This window comes from Bos indicus x Bos taurus, chromosome 5, assembly GCF_003369695.1.
Source record: "Bos indicus x Bos taurus breed Angus x Brahman F1 hybrid chromosome 5, Bos_hybrid_MaternalHap_v2.0, whole genome shotgun sequence".
NCBI classification, from domain to species: Eukaryota; Metazoa; Chordata; class Mammalia; order Artiodactyla; family Bovidae; genus Bos; species Bos indicus x Bos taurus.
Genome location: NC_040080.1, coordinates 110,275,259 through 110,295,327, shown reverse-complemented (window position 1 = coordinate 110,295,327; position 20,069 = coordinate 110,275,259). Strand labels below are relative to the sequence as shown.

Genomic DNA, 20,069 nt, shown 5'->3' with positions numbered 1-20,069 from the left:
TAGCACTTTCTGCACATCAGCTTATTTGAAGCCCTTATACATATTGATCCATTTGTTTCTTTCAACAGTTCTAAGAGGCAGACAGTATTATTATCGCCATTTTTTAAATGAGGAAGGTGAAGAGGAGACTGGTTAAGTAACCTGCCCTAGATCACACAGCTAGTAAGTAGCAGAGCAAGATTGGCAGAAGGGCGGTTTTGTTCCTGAGCCTGTGTTATTAATCGTTCACTCTTCTGCTCTTGTTTTATATGCTATAGCAGCATTGCTCTGTGCATACATCAGAGTTCTGGACCACCTCTGTAGAGCAGATCAAGAACATTTTCCTCAAGAGAAGTTTCTAGGATTAGCAAGCATTCTCTTTATCTTGAATTGCCCACTAGAAGCTCGGAGTCAAACAGTATAATTTTAAAGTTAGGACAATCCATAAAGATCATCTTATCCATCTTCACTCATTTAATAGATAAGGAAATTAAAGTTTAGACAGACTGTGTGATCTATGATCATGTTGCTTATTGTGAGTTTTTTTCCTTAGGCTACTAATTAAATGACTGCTGGGTTAATCAAAGCTTGTTTCCTATCAAATATTTACTATGAAGTTGCTATGTGGTTGTGGGGTAGGATACTTATTAGATGTTATATTGTGTATTTTTTTCAATGGTAATACAATAAACTATGTTGGTAAGTCATATAATAATAATATCTTTCTAATAGGGAGAATTTACTGCAATAGACTACAACTTTCAGAGTGACTGTGGATGTGTACAGTATCTCTGTGGTAACTATGTCTTTGAAACTTTTAAATGATAATCATATTATTGGTATATGTTATTCACTATTAAAATTAAAAATTAAATTAATTTTCATTTTTAAGAATTAAAAATTATTTTGAGATATATTATACATTTTAAGCCATTTGCCAGTTTTTGAGTATAAAAACTGTAGTTTTTAATTTTTTAATTTTCTCTTGTGTAATATTCCTAAATGTTCTGAGAAACTTCATAAGTGAAGTTGCTCAGAAACTGCATAACAAGACATAAAAATGATTCTTTGTCCAAGGCTTAACAGAATTTAAAGTTGATGCCAATATTCTTTTTTGTGTATATAATTTAATTTAAAAATAGATAACAGCTAAAAGTGAGAGATTTTTGTTCACTCTTTTATAATTATTGATGTTAACACTGTATGGCATAAGGTTGATTTTTCTATGAAATAACAAATCTTCATATTAAGTAGGTTAATAGAAAATAAACAGTTGTTCAATATCTTGAAACTCTGGTATTTTTATATGAGAGAAGAATTAAATCCAGCATTGGCAAGGCACAAAGAGTTACTCCAGCCTACCTAAAGCCACTTTCAAAGATGTGATAGTACAGTGTATCAGCTGCCTTCATCGTAAAGGATGACTTATATAATTATATATTTTGCAGCACAATAAAATTGAAAATTTTTCTCTCAAAATACCAAACATGAAATGTTACACAATACTTTCATGAAGAGGCCTTCTGTTATTGATTAATATTTTTGCCTTCATTTATATCCATTCCCCAAAATTGTCATGTTATGTTTCCAGAAGAGGGAACAGCAAGTAGCTTGATGATTACTTTAAGTTAATTCTAGAATCTGCTATATATTATAGCTTTTAGAGAAAGTTCAAACAGTAAATAGTAATTGAGTTTATATGTAATTTCTTACTGTATATTAAGGAATAAATGTCACACTCATTATTAAGTGAACTCTTGAGCTATTAACAATATATAAAGTTAAAGATCTTTATTGGTTTTTAAAAAATTGCACATCACAATAAAAACATAGTCTTAAATAAAAGTTCTATTGATTAATAAAAAACCTGAATATTGTACTTTTTGTTGACTTTTTAATCTTTTCTTAGAAAAGGATGATGTGTGTGTATTTCAAGAAATATCAGTATTGAATCCTGGCCAATCTATGATAAGGTATTTGGAAGGGGATTTTTGTTACATGGTAGAGTGTCTCGAAGAAAAAGATAACCACACAGGCTTCCACACTTTGAACTTTACAATGGTGAATTGTTCAAAAGAATGTGATATTGTAAGTATTTTTTCTAAGTCATTCTGGTACAAGTTCATTAATCTTAAAATGGCAGCTGTAGAATTTGAACAATACTCTGTAATTTAAAAATATACACTTGAATAGTGCTTTAATAATCTATTAATTTGTAATGTATCTATATAATACAGTATCCTTTTCCTGGGTATAACCTTGAATTTCAGAAGTCTTATTTTCTATACAGCTTATTTGACCTGAGCTTTTTACATCTGCTTGATGAATCTTGTCTGCGAGATGTAAAGGTTAACAACTACTTCACTTCTAATACAGCTGTATAAAGTTATTTGATGTGCCTCAAATTCAACCTTAAATATGTTTACAGATATTCTAAGAGAGCATAATTTTTAAAATTTATTTTTAACTGGAGGATAATCACTTTACAATGTTGTGTTGGTTTCTGTCATACATCAGCATGAATCAACCATAGTCTGCATGTGTCCTCTTCCTCTTGACCCTCCCTCTGAGAGCTTATGTTATAATGGGAAGCACTTTCAGAACTAATTCATTAAAAATATCAGTACTGTTGTTGGCTAATCCAAATTATTATTACTCTGCACAGCACCAGGTATATACTCCACCTCCAAGTGACTATGATTGTTGTGGTACCTGCAAAAATATATCCTGCAAATTTCAAATGGAAAACGGAACAACAGTTATATATGAGGTATGAATTACTTCGTTCCTAAAATGTATTCCTCTGCAGGGTAGCTCTCTGTGCTATTTTCTGAATAAGGTGTTCACATAAATTTGAAAAATCTCTCTCTCACACACACAGTATTCTACATACAAGAAGCACACCCACATAGAGCACACTTGCAAGACATAGATAGACGCAAGACATAGTTAACAGTTTAAAGTCCATGACTCCTTTTGCGAAGGAGCATATTTAACTGGTTTCTCAAACTTATTTTATCAGAGATCCTTACTTTTCCCCCAGATGTTAGGAATGGGCTTCGAGAAATGCTGATTTCTAATCATTAGAACAAAGGAAAAGAGTGTTATTCACTCATTTGAAATGAAGCATTTTAACAAAACTCTGAAACTCAAGATGTTACTTTATTATTTTAGGTATTGAAGATTTCAGTAGGTAAATATAAGAAAATATTTAAGATATTTGAAAAATTTTAAAAGATTTCAAGAGTAATGAATGCCGTATCACATCTTTCCACAATATAATAATTATTCAGAATTCTTCCATTATCTCATAATAAATAACTCTATGGAGGTTTGCAGACTGACCTACTTTTTCCCTTTTTTAGAACAGAAGAAGGGAACCATGTAATTTTAGTACAGTTATTAGTGATGTCATCAGATTTGGGAGGGTCACAAATTCTGATTATAATTTGCATTACCTGAGGATAGTTCCAATTTATTATTGCTATTCTTAAGTTTTTTCCATTAATAGTTTAATTATATGGAGGTCTTATTTATGGTATTCTTAATTACATGGAATTAACAATATACCCAAAAGAAAAACAGATTTTTCCAACCCTGTGCATTTTACTAAGTAAGAAAAAGTTAACAATTATCTTATTTTATAACAATATAACATATGCTTGTATTGTCCATTTGTTTTATAATTATGTGAAAATAGTGTTATTGATTTAAATAATGTTGATATTACTTATCTGTTTAATCATAGCAATATTTCTGCTTCATATTATATTTTTTAAAGAGGGAGTCTTGAAAAAGCAAGCTTATAAAAATGATGAGGAGACAGGTGTCAGTGAGAGAAAATGAATCAGAAGTTACTTGAAAATATATAGCAATGTGGGGATTTTAGTAGAGTAACATGAACTCTATAGATGTCAATAAGCCAGGAACTATTGGTGTATATAATCAGTATTCACAGTGATAACCCTGATATTTAAATAAAATATTACATTATGTTTAGAGTATTTATTGTGAACACAAGTAATATAGGTAAATATTCATCAAGATTGTTATAATAACTCTTAGTTCTTTCAAAGATAAGTTTTATTTATCTAGAAATCTAATTCCTATGGAACAACTAATTTTTGATTCCAGATAAATTAGAACATACTATTTGAATTGAATATTAGAATTAATATTTGATTTTGAACGTTTTATCTTATTTTAGACCTGGACTTGTAGATCTTTTCCAATTGAGGTTCGTAAGGACCTGAAGACATTTATGAATTAAAATAGAATCTACAGAAAAGGAAGCTTGTCAGAATTTTTGCTGGTCCACAAAGAATCTTCAAGTCAGAGATTGATTAACATTTTAAAATTCAGATTATAAAAATATATAGATTAACAATTACAGCCTAACAGTTATATTATAATTAGTTTCAGCTGATTTTATTTGTAAATAGGAATTCTGAAATCAGGAGTGAAATAAACAGTTACTATCTTAAAAATTTGTTAAAGAATAGGGATACATTTTAAAATAACCAGAAGGTATAGAAAACTAGAACTATGGGTGAATAATCACTATCATCCAAAGATTTTTAAATTTTTTGTTGATAAGGGAGTAGAAGAAAAAACAAACAAGCCTCAAGTGAGGAGTCATACTAACTAATATGATTTGTTGTTTTATAATTAGTGAGGGAATATTAGAGCAAGACCTTTGACACTTGGCCAAATTAGATAATTAATTTTGTAGTAGAAAAAGACACTGAGTTGCTTCTTCCCTCTCTATTGTTTTGTTCCACATTGACATCTCAGTTCTAGTATGAAATCAAACACACCCACCCACCTGCCACATACATGTATTTTTAATCATTTTAGATAAGTTTAGGTACAGTTCCAGACAGACATTTTATGTCACAAGAAGCTCTCTAAATCTTGACTAGACTTTTGATTCAGTAAGATAGGAAACATTCTACTTATGAAATATGGCAGATTTTAAGAAGCAAACAGAATCTTTCTCTTTTATTTTTAGGAGGGGAGCACCTGGCACTATAATTGTACAACATTTGAATGTGTTAAGACTGATGAAGGGGCAATGATTCTTAACTACAGTATGGTCTGTCCACCTTTTAATGAGACTGAATGCAAAATGGTTTGTACTTTGTTATAGCCAAGAAAATTTAGCATTAACTATAATTTTTAAAATGCACATTAATATGTTTTCCTAGGTCATACATACATGCTTTATTTATTTTGGTAGATGTTTATTTTCATGTATACATAAAAGTTTGATTATATTTCCTCTTTGGCAGTTTGAGTTGTATATGGCACTCCAAATAATTTTGACTCTCTCTGAATGCGCATGATACTATCTCTGGGTTTTTAATATGCAGACCAAGGGATTATTGAAAAATCTTTTGATTAGCCGACTTAGCCTCTCTTTCAATATGGATTAATAAACTAATTGATCTGAACTTGGTCAAGTTTCTCTTTCTTAAACCCACAGCAGACTTTTGATGTCATTTGCTTTTCGATGCATGCTGGCCTAAGGGAGGCCAGAGTTTCTCTGAGCATGGACCACTGTGAAGCTCAGCTTATGCTGGAGCACAGCTGATCCTTCAGTTTTGCTCTTCCAATTCCTTATTCTTCCAGAGAAGAGCCCGCTGGGACAATAGATTTTTGAAAGTCACATAGTTTTTTAAAAGATTCTTTGTAGCCTTAATTATTTAGGAAATAATAATCCCTAATGAAAAGTAAACTTTACTCTGTTGTGTGAGGCAATATTTTTCTTTCAGTGTAAAGAAATAGCATGATTTCACTGACTTTTTTCAACATGTGCCCTTTTAGTGATGATGGTTAGCTAGCTGGCTGAATAACAAGATACAGTATGTACCAAGGTAATAGAATTTTAGCTCTTTAAAGAATCTTAGGCATCGTCTTATTTCACAAATCCATTTTTATAGAATAAATTATTTAAATTATAATTAGTGAGTTACTAAAAGCAATCAGGCAATTATGGTAAGAATTCCAAAAGATAATCAATGAAATTTTCTTAATTTAGCCTTTGGCAAGAGACATTCAGAAGTAGAAGATTTGTTTAAAATCATAAAATATTAAAGAAAAAGAGATATCATTTTAACATTCAGTTCTATCAGGAACTCAGTCTAGTCTTGAAAAGTAGTTTATTTCAAGGAGTCTAAAAAACACACTGATCTCTGTTTAGAGTACCTCTCGACTTGGTAAGAAAATCTTTTGTTTTATTTTAAATGTGTTCTTTTAATTAAGTTAATCTTTTTGCACACTTTTTCATAGTACTTATAAAGAAATAACAATTAAAAAAATTTAAAATATCTGCTCCTGATTTTAAAAATAAAAATTGTTATTAGATATAGTTGTTTCAATCTTTTTCCTATAAAAGTCTTTGTGATACTTAGTAAATATATTGAAAAGTCAGTTTTTTATTTCTAATCTAGGAGGAAATGAATAAACATTGAGTTTTAACACTGTTCCTCTCTCATCCTAGAATGAAGGGATTGTGAAGCTTTATAATGAAGGCTGTTGCAGGATCTGTAAGTGAGGACAAATTATATATATTAATTTGATTAGTTTTAATTGTTCATGACTATGATTTTTCTCATAAGATTCACTTCTTACATTGCAATGAGGGAAATGTATTTTTTAATGTATATTATTTAAATGTTTTTATGGCAAGTGGTTGATTATTTTGTAACTTAGTCTTTATCTTCTGGAACATAAATACAGTTTTTAATGTAGGTGAATTTTAATCTAAATTTAATTTAAATATTAGAAATGTCTTTCTTGCTGCATTTCTCCAAAGGTATTGCACAGAATTTCAGTAGGGTTTAAGTTTAAAAAGTACTCTATGACCAAATGTGCTTTAAACTACACAAAATTGTTATAAGACTCCAATAAGGACATAGAGAGTATGATATTTTCCAAACCTATTTGAACAAACCTATGGTTCTATATAATTAATACATTTGAGAAATACCAATTTAGTGAGTTATATTTAAATAATATGTATATAAAATATCCCATAAATATAAATAAACATATTTATTTGAATTATATGGTTTATTTCATGGTGCTTTATAGCACCCTTTGAAGAGTGTTCAAAGTAGAGGAAATGGCAAAGCGCAGTCATAGCACAGGGATGAAAGTGATAAAAGAGGATTAAGGACATTAAAGGTCATGTTAAAGATGAAATAGAATAGAGTGGTATTTGTGCAATTTTTATTTGTATGCTTATGAATTTATTTTTCAACTACTTGTGAGTTTATGTCAAGATGAAAATAGAAGTGTTAGAAAAGTTGGCATAAACAGTAATTTTAATATTGTTTAGAGAAGTTTTTGGGAAAAAGACTTCAACATGATTCAGGTTAATAATGCCATTGTGGAGCACTGGATTCTTAGTCACAAGAATTCTATAACCCCATGTTTTATTATTAGAGAAGTGAGTGTATTTATGTTATCTGAGGGCAGACAAGGGACTATCTGTTTGACTGACCATATTACTACTATTGGTTGTCAGCCACACGCCAACAGTCTATCAAACCCATTGCAGATAACACTGCAACCAGTCTTCACCACAGTTCTGGGAGGTGTGTGGGGAAATAGGTATGATTTCCCTTTCAGTTGAGGAAATGAAGGTTCAGAAAAGTGGATTACACTCATAATCAGTGATAGACTTAAGTCTATCCAGTGCCTGGCATCAGGATTGTTCAGTTTGGCCCAGCTCCTTGAAGTTGCAGAATCGTGACAAGCTGCCTTGTTTTCTCTAATCTGATGTGTAAGGACCTGTGAAGTAGTTTCTGCTTTGGCATTAGAGAACCCCTGTCTGTAGTCTTTGCTTTTGGGTGACCAGGCTTTATCAGAAAGACTGCAGATGTTGGCTATTATCATAGGTATATGCTAAACAACATGTGTTACAATTATAACGACACTGAGGAATGAATAGAAAATGGCTCTTGGCACAAACAAATTCAGTCAACTAGGATGTCCCAGTTTCATTTATTGAATGAATGAACATAAACAAATTTTTGTTGAGTGCCTCTCATGTAGCAGACACTCTTTTAGGTACTGGTACTATGATAAAGGATGAAACAACCTCTGCCTGCTTAGTGCATGTTATCAAGAAGGGGCGGAAACAATAACTGGTAAATATACACCATTACGTCAGTACTGATGAATGGCATAAAGAACAACAGTGCAGAATACAAGGGATGGAGAGGGAGGGGAATTGGGTTGTTCATTAAGTGGGTGATTAGAGAATGCCTCTTTGATGACGTGTCAATTGAGTAGGGACTGAATGTCCTTGGGAGCCAGCCAGGAAGAGTGAAGGGTGTTCAAAGAGGAGGAAGTGGCCAAGTGCAGTCATAGCATAGGACTTAGAGTGATAGAAGAGGATAAAGACTTATAGGTCATGTTAAAGAGGTTTCTTTCTTGACTAGTCTTTCTTTTAAAACTTGTATGACAATAAAAGTGTTAATGAAGTAACCAATGTGTGAAAGCATCGTAAGACACGAAACAGCTTGCCCTCTGTCACCAGCACTGAGTCTCAGGCCATGCTGTAGTTGGGAGGTCCAAGAATGAGAATGACCAAGTATAAGAGACTGTTGTTCTTCAGAAGCTCAGTCATGTTGGACCCTTTGAAATCCCATGAACTGCAGCACGCCAGGCTTCCCTGTCCTTCACCATCTCCTGGAGCTTGCTCAAACTCATGTCCGTTGAGTCAGTGATGCCATCCCACATACATCTCATCCTCTGTCATCCCCTTCTCTTCCTGCCTTCAATCTTTCCTAGCATCAGGGTCTTTTATAATGAAGCAGCTCTTCCCATTAGGTGGCCAAAGTTTTGGAGCTTCAGCTTCAGCATCAGTCCTTCCAATGAATATTCAGGACTGATTTCCTTTAGGATGGACTGGTTTGATCTTCTTGAGGTCCAAGGGACTCTCAAGAATTTTCTCTAACACCACAGTTCAAAAGCATCAATTCTTCGGTGCTTGGCCTTCTTTAGGGTCCAACTCTCACATCCATACATGATTACTGGAAAAACCATAGCTTTGACTAGACTGACATTTGTCAGCAAAGTAATGTCTCTGCTTTTTAATATGCTGTCTAGGTTTGTCATAGCTTTTCTTCCAAGAAGCAAGCATCTTTTAATTTCATGGCTGCAGTCACCATCTGCAGTAATTTTGGAGCATAAGAAAATAAAGTCTGTCACTGTTTCCCTTATTTCCCCATCTGTTTGCCATGAAGTGATGGGACCAGATGCCATGATCTTAGTTTTCTGAACGTTGAGTTTTAGGCCAGCTTTTTTCACTCTCCTCTTTCACCTTCATCAAAAGGCTCTTTCCATTCCTCTTTGCTTTCTGCCATAAGGGTGGTGTCATCTGCATATTTGAGGTTATTGATATTTCTCCCAGCAAACTGGATTTCAGTCTGTGTTTCATCCAGCCTGGCATTTCACTGATGTATTCTAGATGTAAGTTAAATAAACAGGATGACAATCAATATACAGCCTTGACGTACTCCTTTCCCAATTTGGAACCATCCATTGTTCCATATCTGTGTCTAGCTGGTGCTTCTTGACCAGCATACAGGTTTCGCAGCAAGTAGGTAAGGTAGTCTGGCATTCCCATCTCTTGAAGATTTTTCCACAGTTTTTGTGATCCACACAGTCAAAAGCTTTAGCATAATCAATGAAGCAGACATATATGTTTTTCTGGAATTCTCTTGTTTTTTCTATGATCCAGTGGATGTTGGCAATTTGATCTCTGGTTCCTCTGGCTTTTCTAAATCCAGCTTGTACATCTGGAAGTTCTCAGTTCACATACTCTTGAAGCCTGGCATGGAAAACTTTGCTAGCATGTGAAATGGGTGCAATTGTGCAGTAGTTTGTACATTCTTTGGCATTGCCCTTCTTTTGGACTGGAATGAAAACTGACCTGTCCCAGTCCTATGGCCACTGCTGAGTTTTCCAGATTTGCTAGCATATTGAGTGCAGCACTTTCACAGCATTGTCTTTCCGAATTTGAAATAGCTCAACGGGAATTCCATCACCTCCATTAGCTTTGTTCATAGTGATGCTTCCTAAGGCCCACTTGACTTCACATTCCAGGATGTCTGGCTCTAGGTGAGTGATCACACCATCGTGATTGACTGGGTCGTGAAGATCTTTTTTGTGTAGCTCTTCTTGCCACCTCTTCTTAATATCTTCTGCTTCTGTTAGGTCCATATCATTTGTGTCCTTTATTGTGCCCATCTTTGCATGAAGCATCCCTCTGCTCCCTTGGTATCTCCAATTTTCTTGAAGAGATCTCTAGTCTTTCCCATTCTGTTGTTTTCCTCTGTTTCTTTGTGTTGGTCATTTAGGAAGTTCCTTGTGTGCACCAGGACTGAGGGAAAGAAGCAGTGATCCCCACAAGAGACTGAGCCAGACCTGCCTTTGAGTGTTTGAGTGTCTCCTGCAGAGACACAGCTCAGCAATGACCTGCTGCAGGGACAGGGGCTCTGGCTTCAACAGACCTGGGAGACACTGCATGTGGCAAAAGTCCTCTTGGAGATGGTTGCCATTAGCACCACTGTAGAGCTGCTGAGCAGACGACCCATAAACTGGAGAACAATTACACCAAAAAAGTTCTCACACTGTTTCAAAAGTTGTAGGGCCTACAAGAGATTTCCCAACCTGGGGATCTGGCAAAGGATTGAGAACCTCCAGGGAAACAGACTCTTGGAGGGCACAAACAAAACCTTGTGCACACCAGGACCCAAGATGAAGGACCAGTGTCCTCATTAGAGACTGAGCCAGACTTGCCTATGAGTGCCTGGGAGTCTCCAGCAGAGGTGTGGGTTGACAGTGGCCTGCCATGGGGTCAAGGGTACTGACTACTACAGTCTTAGGAGCAGCAGCATGCTGACATAAGTGCTTTTGAAGGAAATCACCATTACCTCCATTACCCCATCAGCAGAAAATTGGATTAAAGATTTATTGAGCATAGCTTTGCTCACCAGAGCAAGACCCAGTTTTCCCCACAGCCAGTCCCTCCCATCAGGAAGCTTCCACAAGCCTCTTATCCTCATCCATCAGAGGGTAGACAGAATGAAAAATCACAATCACAGAAAGCTAACTAACTGATCACATGGACCACAGCCTTGTCTAACTCAATGCAACTATGAACCATGTTATGTAGGGCCACCCAAGATGAACAGGTCATGGTGGAGAGTTCTGAAAAGGGACTGGAGAAGGGACTGGAGATGGGACTGGCAAACCACTTCAGCATTCTTGCCTTGAGAACCCCATGAACAGCATGAAAATGCAAAAATAGGAGACTGAGGAGGAGACATAAAGAGACTGGGGGAAAACCAGAGTGTGCTCTTGGAGCCAAGAGCAGAAATTGTATCCAGGAGGAAAGACTGATGGATTGACACAAATGTTGCTGAGAAGTCAAGTAGGAAGAGAACAGACATAACCTTTGAATACAGCAACTGAATGAAGGTCCTGGATGATAAGAACAGCTTAATCTCAGGCAATCTTGCTACCCATCTAGACTTTAACCAGAGTAGCTTAACTTTTATATACTTCACATCTTGGGATTTCATACAAGCATTTATTTTAAATAAAGATATTGTGACTAAACTCACTTAAAGATTGGAGCTCTAACTCCAGTCTTTTGCAAATAAGGAAATTCAGCAGAATGGTTTAATGGCATTCCTAAAGTGACAAAGCAAATTCTTAATAGTAACAGGGTGAGATAAGAACCTTGGTTGTTTTGCATCCTGATTCAGGGATTACATCCACTATCATACAGCGTTCAGTTCAGTTCAGTTCAGTGGCTCAGTCGTGTCTGACTCTGAGATCCCATGAATCGCAGCATGCCAGGCCTCCCTGTCCATCACCAACTCCCGGAGTTCACTCCAACTCACGTCCATCGAGTCAGTGATGCCATCCAGCCATCTCGTCCTCTGTTGCTCCGTTTTCCTCCTGCCCCCAGTCCCTCCCAGCATCAGAGTCTTTTCCAATGAGTCAACTCTTCGCATGAGGTGGCCAAAGTACTGGAGTTTCAGCTTTAGCATCATTCCTTCCAAAGAACACCCAGGGCTGATCTCCTTTAGAATGGACTGGTTGGATCTCCTTGCAGTCCAAGGGACTCACAAGAGTCTTCTCCAACACCACAGTTCTAAAGCATCAATTCTTCGGTGCTCAGCCTTCTTCACAGTCCAACTCTTACATCCATACATGACCACAGGAAAAACCACAGCCTTGACTAGACTGACCTTTGTTGGCAAAGTAATGTCTCTGCTTTTCAATATGCTGTACAGCATTAAATATATATTATTGGGTATATTATCAAGTGATAATCCATCATGCACACAGAGGCATAATAATATATTACTTAATATAAGGCATTTTCATTAGAAATTGTGACATCATTTCAGAGCCATAGAATCAAGTATGAGTCATCCATACATTTCAACATGGTTGGTAACAATTCAGTTACATTTATGCATAGTTTTACATTAATATCCATTAAGATAAAGTGGTCTTAAATCTATCAATTTATATTTTAAAAGAGATTTATATATGTATGTATGCCTTATTATGTACATGTATATTTACCTATATATAACATGGTTGATTTTTTAATATATAATATTAAAATATACCCTGCACACACAGATTGATGTTAGCATTACTCCATGTGTAGAATATGTTTGATTTATGATCACAATAATTATTGAAGACAATAAGGCAAAGAGATAAATATAAGGCTAGAAAATATGTGAGAAAATATATGTAGAAATTGAAAATAAATATTGAACATAAACTACATAAGAGTAAAATTTCAACTATCTCATTATAGAAATACATTTCATATCAATATATGTTTTCAATTATAAATATATTCATATGTTTAATTGAATTAAGAAACAATTTGACATGAACGTTTGGATGAATAAATACATTCTATGTTTTATCAGGTAAACGAGAAGAAAGAATATGCCAGAAAGTGATTATCAAGTCAGTTATAAGGAAGCAGGACTGTATAAGTCAAAGCTCTGTAAGTGGATAAATATAATTTGTTATGTAAAAGGTCGATGTCTTTCCAGAAGTATATGTGTGTCAGCACTGGTAAGCAAACAAAATGCCAACACTTAAAATATTTAACTTTGAGATTATCCCTACATTCTAAGAGTAAAATATTCTGTTTGTGAAGAAGTGTGAATTTATTCTTGGAATAAATAATCAACAGTTTATTTCAATGATAATTTCAATCCAGAGAAATGGAAATTTAAATCTAAATATACTTGACCACATATTGTCTTAGGTATGCAATTTTAATTAGCAAAAATAGTCTTGTGTCTAAGTTTGCCCACTTTTATAAGACCTATATGATTCTGTAGTCTACTTAGTTGTGATATAATACAACTTAAATAGAATCATTAGATTGTGATTAATACATTCCATAGATCTGTCTAGTTATGTGTGCACATTTCATACTTTGAGTTATGTCAGATTGCCATCTTGGACAATCAGTATGCTACCTTCAGTTCAGTTCAGTTTCTCAGTCATGTCCAACTCTTTGCAACCCCATGGACTGCAGCATGGGAGGCCTCACTGTCCGTCACCAACTCCTGGAGTTTACTCAAACTCATGTCCATTGAGTCGGTGATGCCATCCAACCATCTCATCCTCTGTCATCCCCTTCTCTTCCCGCCTTCCATCTCTCCCAGCATCAGGGTCTTTTCAAATGAGATAGTTCTTCTCATCAGGTGGCCAAAGTATTGGAGTTTCAGCTTCAGCATTAGTCCTTCCAATGAATATTCAGAACTGATTTCCTTTAGGATGGACTGGTTGGATCTCCTTGCTGTCCAAGGGACTCTACCTTAGTGGAATCAATATCACCGTTTTAAAAGTTTTAAGACATTTTTCTCATTGTCTCTCCTTACAGATAAACGTTGCATCTTGCGATGGAAAATGCCCATCAGCCACCATATATAACATCAATATTGAGAGCCATCTAAGATTCTGTAAGTGTTGCCGCGAAAACGGGGTGCGCAACTTGACGGTGCCACTCTACTGCTCAGGCAACGGCACCGAAGTCCTGCACACCCTCCAGGAGCCTATAGACTGCACGTGCCAGTGGAACTAAGCTCTTGGGTTCCAGGAACTCTATGCAGCAGCATAAGGTCAAATGCAGTTAACTTTATCAGCTCTTTTTAAGGCGCCTGGCAGATTTATACGGTTGAATAATAATACGTATTTTTCAGACTATTGGATATGCCAGTTTAACACTTGCTGCAAAATCTATACAATTTCCAAGAAAAATTAGGTTTATCGATTTAGTCTATTTTACAGAATCAAATGAACTTAAGGTGTTCAGCTGAAATTCTGTTATGTATACAACTGCAACATGAAGTTATATTCTCATCTATTAGAAAGTTGTTTTGTAGGTTTCTTTCAGTTCGTTCAATTTTTATTTTATTTTATTTTAAAGTCTTCCATAGATATTAAAATTAAGATACCCTTTTATTGCTAGTGTTTATTCTGGCAAATGTAATCAGCTAATCGTGACAACTTTAATTTAGATAGTCATAAAGAGCGGTCTGCTTAGAGACAGATCATAGAACAATAGGATATTATATTATTTAAATTCTGAGTGGACATTAAGGATGTAATTGCAAATTTCCCTTAGTTTGCAAGTTTATCACATAACCAGAGAAGCTGTATGACTTGTACAAATTCATTTGGTATAATAACGTAATGAATGCATGTTAACAGTTGGATTAAGTCTACATCTTTTGCCTTCCAGTAATGTGTTCTTTTCTTTTGAACAGTATGGTAAGGTGTGTATCACAGAACCTTTTATTCCTAAAGAGTTTGCTTTGCCTAGAATTAATAACTTTAAATTCAGTGCCTTTAAAAAAAGGAAAAATGCCACATGTACATATGTATATACATCCATATAATAGTTAGCTGGATAATAAGGAATAGGGAAACAGAGTATCAGTTGCTAAATAGAGGAGAGAGATCTTGGGGTTTTATTTTTATTTTTTACCATTAAAACTGTTTTAAAATAGGTTGTTATTATTTAATGTTCAGTTAGCTATTTACTAACTCTTAGATGTCTGGTTTTTGAGATGTATTCAATATTTGCCTAATTATTGAAGCTGCATGCTATTTTTCTGTTCATGTTGCTGTTTTGCCAATGAAGGATGAAATAAAGTTGTTTGAATGTATTAATAATTCTACAATGGAATTCTGTACTTTTTAAATACAGTAGATTATTGACATTTACAACGAATATATTCTGAGTTTTTTACAAATCTCCCAATTCTTTGCCACTCCTAATGTATAGTTATAGATTTTATCTGTAAAGAGGAGAGAATGCCCCACTTAGTATGATTGCTGTGAGGATCAAATGAAGTCAAACATCAGTGAGAGAACAGTAAAACTGTACTGAAAAGCAGATGTGGGAGCCTGGTGGACTAGGCTGAGCTAGGTGATTTGTTTCTATTACAAAATCATGCTACCCAGAAAAATTGCAACAGGTTAGATATTTGGGGCCTCCAAGGTTACTTAGAAATGGATAAAAGAATGAAATGAATATTTCATCTTCAAAGCCCCAGTGTCTACTGTATATAAAAATTGATTTTATCTTATTTGTGCATAATAACACTTGGAAGTATTCTAAGACATTAACATTTCAATATTTGTTGACTCCTATTAACATCCAGACTGAATCAAATGCTTTTGGTTAAAATATGTTCACACTTTGCTGAAGGGAAACTGTATGGACCTCAAAGGAGGCACATAATATTGTATATCGTCTACCATGATTTCTTTATTTTCATGTTCTGTTAAATATTTACTATTATATTAAAGTACTTAATTATCTCTAAACACATTTGTGGGGAAAAAGGGAAACCTTTTCCTAGGACTGCATAAACATTCTAAATACAACACACATATATTGAGCACCTCCTATGTGCCAGGCACTGTTCTAAGCTCTGAGAATATGGGCAATATAAATAGACACAGTGCTTACCCTCATGTCACTCACAGTCTAGTGAGAAGGTAGGTATTGGATAAATAAGCACACCTATGGAGAAAGTGCATGAAGGTGAACCCAAATTCTAGTTCAAGGTGGCCATCAAATCAGCAGAGGGGGTACAAATAGACTTTCCATAAATGGTGCTGGGACAACTGAATAGTAATCTGAATAAAGAGATGTTAACTCAGGGTCGATACAGTCTGAGATATGAACTTCTCCATGCAGAACAATATATTTTTTGACTTTTGAACTATATCTGTATCATATATTCCTCATTTTAAGTTAGCTATAAGTATAAAGGATCTTAGAAAAAAAACAGTCAGGAAAGGAGACTGAGAAAGAATAGTCATTGAGTTTGGAGTTAAGCTCAGAGCCTCAGTGAAGCAACCACAGAATCCAAGGAAATAGAAGGTTGTACAAAGGATTGGAGTTATGATCTGTCAAATGTTGATGAGTCATTTGATTTATAGAAATGGAATTCATTTGTGTTTCTTTTTACGAACAAAAGCCAAAATGAAGTGGCATCTGAGTCTGGGCTGGTATAATAAAACAGCATAAACTGAACAACTTAAAAACAACAGACATTTATTTCTTACAGTTCTAGAGGCTGGGAAGTCCAAGATCAAGGTGGCAGCAGATTTGGCATCTGGTAATGGACCAGCCTCTTGAGAAACCTAATATGCAGGTCAGGAAGCAACAGTTAGAACTGGACATGGAACAACAGACTGGTTCCAAACAGGAAAAGGAGTATGTCAAGGCTGTATACTGTCACCCTGCTTATTTAACTTATATGCAGAGTACATCATGAGAAACGCTGGGCTGGAAGAAGCACAAGCTGGAATCACGATTGCTGGGAGAAATATCAATAACCTCAGATATGCAGATGATACCACCCTTATGGCAGAAAGTGAAGAAGAACTAAAAAGCCTCTTGATGAAAGTGAAAGAGGAGAGTGAAAAAGTTGGCTTAAAGCTCAACATTCAGAAAACGAATATCATGGCCTCTGGTCCCATCACTTCATGGGAAATAATGTGGAAACAGTGTCAGACTTTATTTTTTTGGGCTCTATAATCAGTGCAGATGGTGATTGCAGCCATGAAATTAAAAGACGCTTACTCCTTGGAAGGAAAGTTATGACCAACCTAGATAGCATATTCAAAAGCAGAGACATTCCTTTGCCAACAAAGGTCCGTCTAGTCAAGGCTATGGTTTTTCCTGTGGTCATGTATGGATGTGAGAGTTGGACTGTGAAGAGAGCTGAGCATCGAAGAACTGATGCTTTTGAACTGTGGTGTTGGAGAAGACTCTTGAGAGTCCTTTGGACTGCAAGGAGATCCAACCAGTCCATTCTGAAGGCGATCAGCCCTGGGTGTTCTTTGGAAGGAATGATGCTAAAGCTGAAACTCTAGTACTTTGGCCACCTCATGCGAAGAGTTGACTCATTGAAAAAGACTCTGATGCTGGGAGGGATTGGGGGCAGGAGGAGAAGGGGACGACGGAGGATGAGATGGCTGGATGGCATCACCGACTCGATGGACGTGAATTTGAGTGAACTCCGGGAGTTGGTGATGGACAGGGAGGCCTGGTGTGCTGTGATTCATGGGGTCGCAAAGTCGGACACGACTGAGCAACTGAACTAAACTGAACTGAACTGAATGGTCTGCTTCTTGGTTCAAAGACAGCAGTCTTCTTGCTATATCCTTTCATGACAGAAGGGTTAAAGGACTTTCTGGTGTCTTATAAAAGGACACGAATCCCATTCATGGGGGCTCCACTTCGTGTTCCATTCACTGCCCAAAGGGCTCACCTTCTAATACCATCATATGAAAGGTCAGTATTTCAACATATGAATTTTGAGGGAACATAAACACTCAGCCCATTGCAAATGAGTTGAAAGGTGATGAGTAGATGATTAATTGGATCAGTATGTGCACTGTTCGTGATGTACTCATACCTAGATTTGGTCAGATACATGCTTATGTTTCTGCAGCTGAACCCACTCCCATCTCCATGGTAGTTTCTCCTCCCAGACAGCCTGAGGCACCTAGGCAGCAACAGCACAGCACATGTGCCGTGGGTCCAGACTCACCCATCCGCCTCCTTGCCTTATTCTGACCACTGTCTCAGTCTTCTAGAGAGAAAGGACTGCATCCTTTCCCCATGCCTTCCATAGGGGATCTGGTTTTTCCCACCACTTATGAGCCCAGGAAAAGCACCACACCCCCTGATCACCCTGAAGAACTGAGAAATGCAGCCTGGGAAAAAAAGGGGGGGAGGAATTAATACTCTGTGGGATAAACTTTGAACAATGAAGGACAGGTCCAGGAACCAGAAGGTAAACTGCTCACTGTCACTCCTCATCCTCAATGACTATTCCAAGATGTGTGGTTCCATTTGGCCTTTCCAGATATATCTGTGTTTTTTGTAAGCAGTGGCCTGCTCTGTAACAATTGGACTGGTATTAGCTTTTGCTCCTCTTCTGTCTCGCTCTCCTTAAATCAGTTCCTTCAAGAGTCTTCTTCACCTCAGTAAATAACAATTGTCAAACAGCTGTCAAACTACATTAAAACTACAAGTTGTGATTTATAGCTCTTTAAATCAACAGAGTTTGATTTACTGTCATGTTGGAAAGAAGAGTAAATAACAAACTCTCTTGTATTGTTTGTAGGAAAAAAATATAAAACATGCATATGAATAATTTCTATTGTTATTTTGCTGGTTTTTCTCCCTGCCTCTCCTGATCTGATATTAAATTAAGCATAATTTTAAATTTCTTTAAGGATTTGTAGTGAAAGCAATCTTGAGAAAAAAGAACAAAGCTGGAGTTAGCATGCTGCCTTACTTCAGACTACACGACAAAGCTACAGTAATTAAAATAATATGGTACTGGCACAGAAACAGATACACGTATCAGAATAGAGAGCCCAGAAATAAACCCGCACACCTATGATCAATTAATTTATGACAAAGGAGGCATTAAAATACAGTGGAGAAAAGACAGTCTATTCAATAAATGGTACTGGGAAAATTGGACTGTTGCTGCTGCTGCTGCTAAGTCACTTCAGTCGTGTCCGACTCTGTGTGACCCCATAGACGGCAGCCCACCAGGCTCCCCCGTCCCTGGGATTCTCCAGGCAAGAACATTGAAGTGGGTTGCCATTTCCTCCTCCAATGCATGAAAGTGAAAAGTAAAAGTGAAGTCGCTCAGTCATGTCCGACTCTTTGCGACCCCATGGACTGCAGCCTACCAGGCTCCTCCATCTATGCAAAAGAATAAAATTAGAACATTTTTACACAGCATATACAAAAATAACCAAAATGGATTAAAGACCTAAATGGAAGATCAAAAACCATAGAACTCCTAGAAGAAAATATAGGCAGAACACTATGACATAAATCATAGCAATATTTTTTTTTTAATCTGTCTCACAAGGCAAAGGAAACAAAGGCAAAAATAAATGGGACTTAATTAAACTTAAAAGCTTTTGCATAGCAAAAGAAAGCATCAACAACAGAGAAAGACAAGCTACTGAAGGGGAGAAAATATTTGCAAATGATATGACCTATAAGGGGTTGATATCCAAAACATATAGACAGCGCATACAATTCAATGTAAAAAAAAAAAAAAATTGAACAACCCAATTTAAAAATGGGCAGAAGACCTGAATAGACGTTTTTTTCCCAAGAAGACATACAGAAGGCTAACAGGCATATTAGCCTTGAGAAAAAAGTGCTCAACATCGCTAATCATCAGAGCAATGCAAATCAAAACCATAATGAGATATTACCTCAAACCCATCAGAATGACTATCATCAGGAAGTCTACAAATAAGAAATGTTGGCAAAGGTGTGGAGAAAAGGATCCCTAGTACACTGTGGGTGGGAATGTAAATTGGTGCAACCACTATGGAAAACAAGATGGAAAGTCCTCAAAAAACTAAAAATAGAACTACCATATGAACCAGCAATGCCACTGTTGGCTATATATCCTAAGAAAATGAAAACACACCAGAAAAAATAAACAATCTAATCAAAA

General features: G+C 35.9%; 1 protein-coding gene across 1 annotated transcript in view; it reads left to right on the top strand.

Moving 5' to 3' along the window:
- The window catches only part of OTOGL (otogelin like), a 174,013-nt gene extending 158,494 nt beyond the window's left edge, over positions 1-15,519 (top strand). Inside the window, exons 52-58 of the mRNA XM_027543285.1 lie at positions 712-775; positions 1,889-2,067; positions 2,645-2,749; positions 4,991-5,110; positions 6,482-6,527; positions 12,960-13,039; positions 13,931-15,519. Coding sequence (XP_027399086.1) covers positions 712-775; positions 1,889-2,067; positions 2,645-2,749; positions 4,991-5,110; positions 6,482-6,527; positions 12,960-13,039; positions 13,931-14,131 — 795 coding nt within the window. The 3' untranslated portion in view covers positions 14,132-15,519. The remainder of the gene's footprint in view (positions 1-711; positions 776-1,888; positions 2,068-2,644; positions 2,750-4,990; positions 5,111-6,481; positions 6,528-12,959; positions 13,040-13,930) is intronic.
- The last annotated feature ends 4,550 nt before the right edge of the window (positions 15,520-20,069 follow it).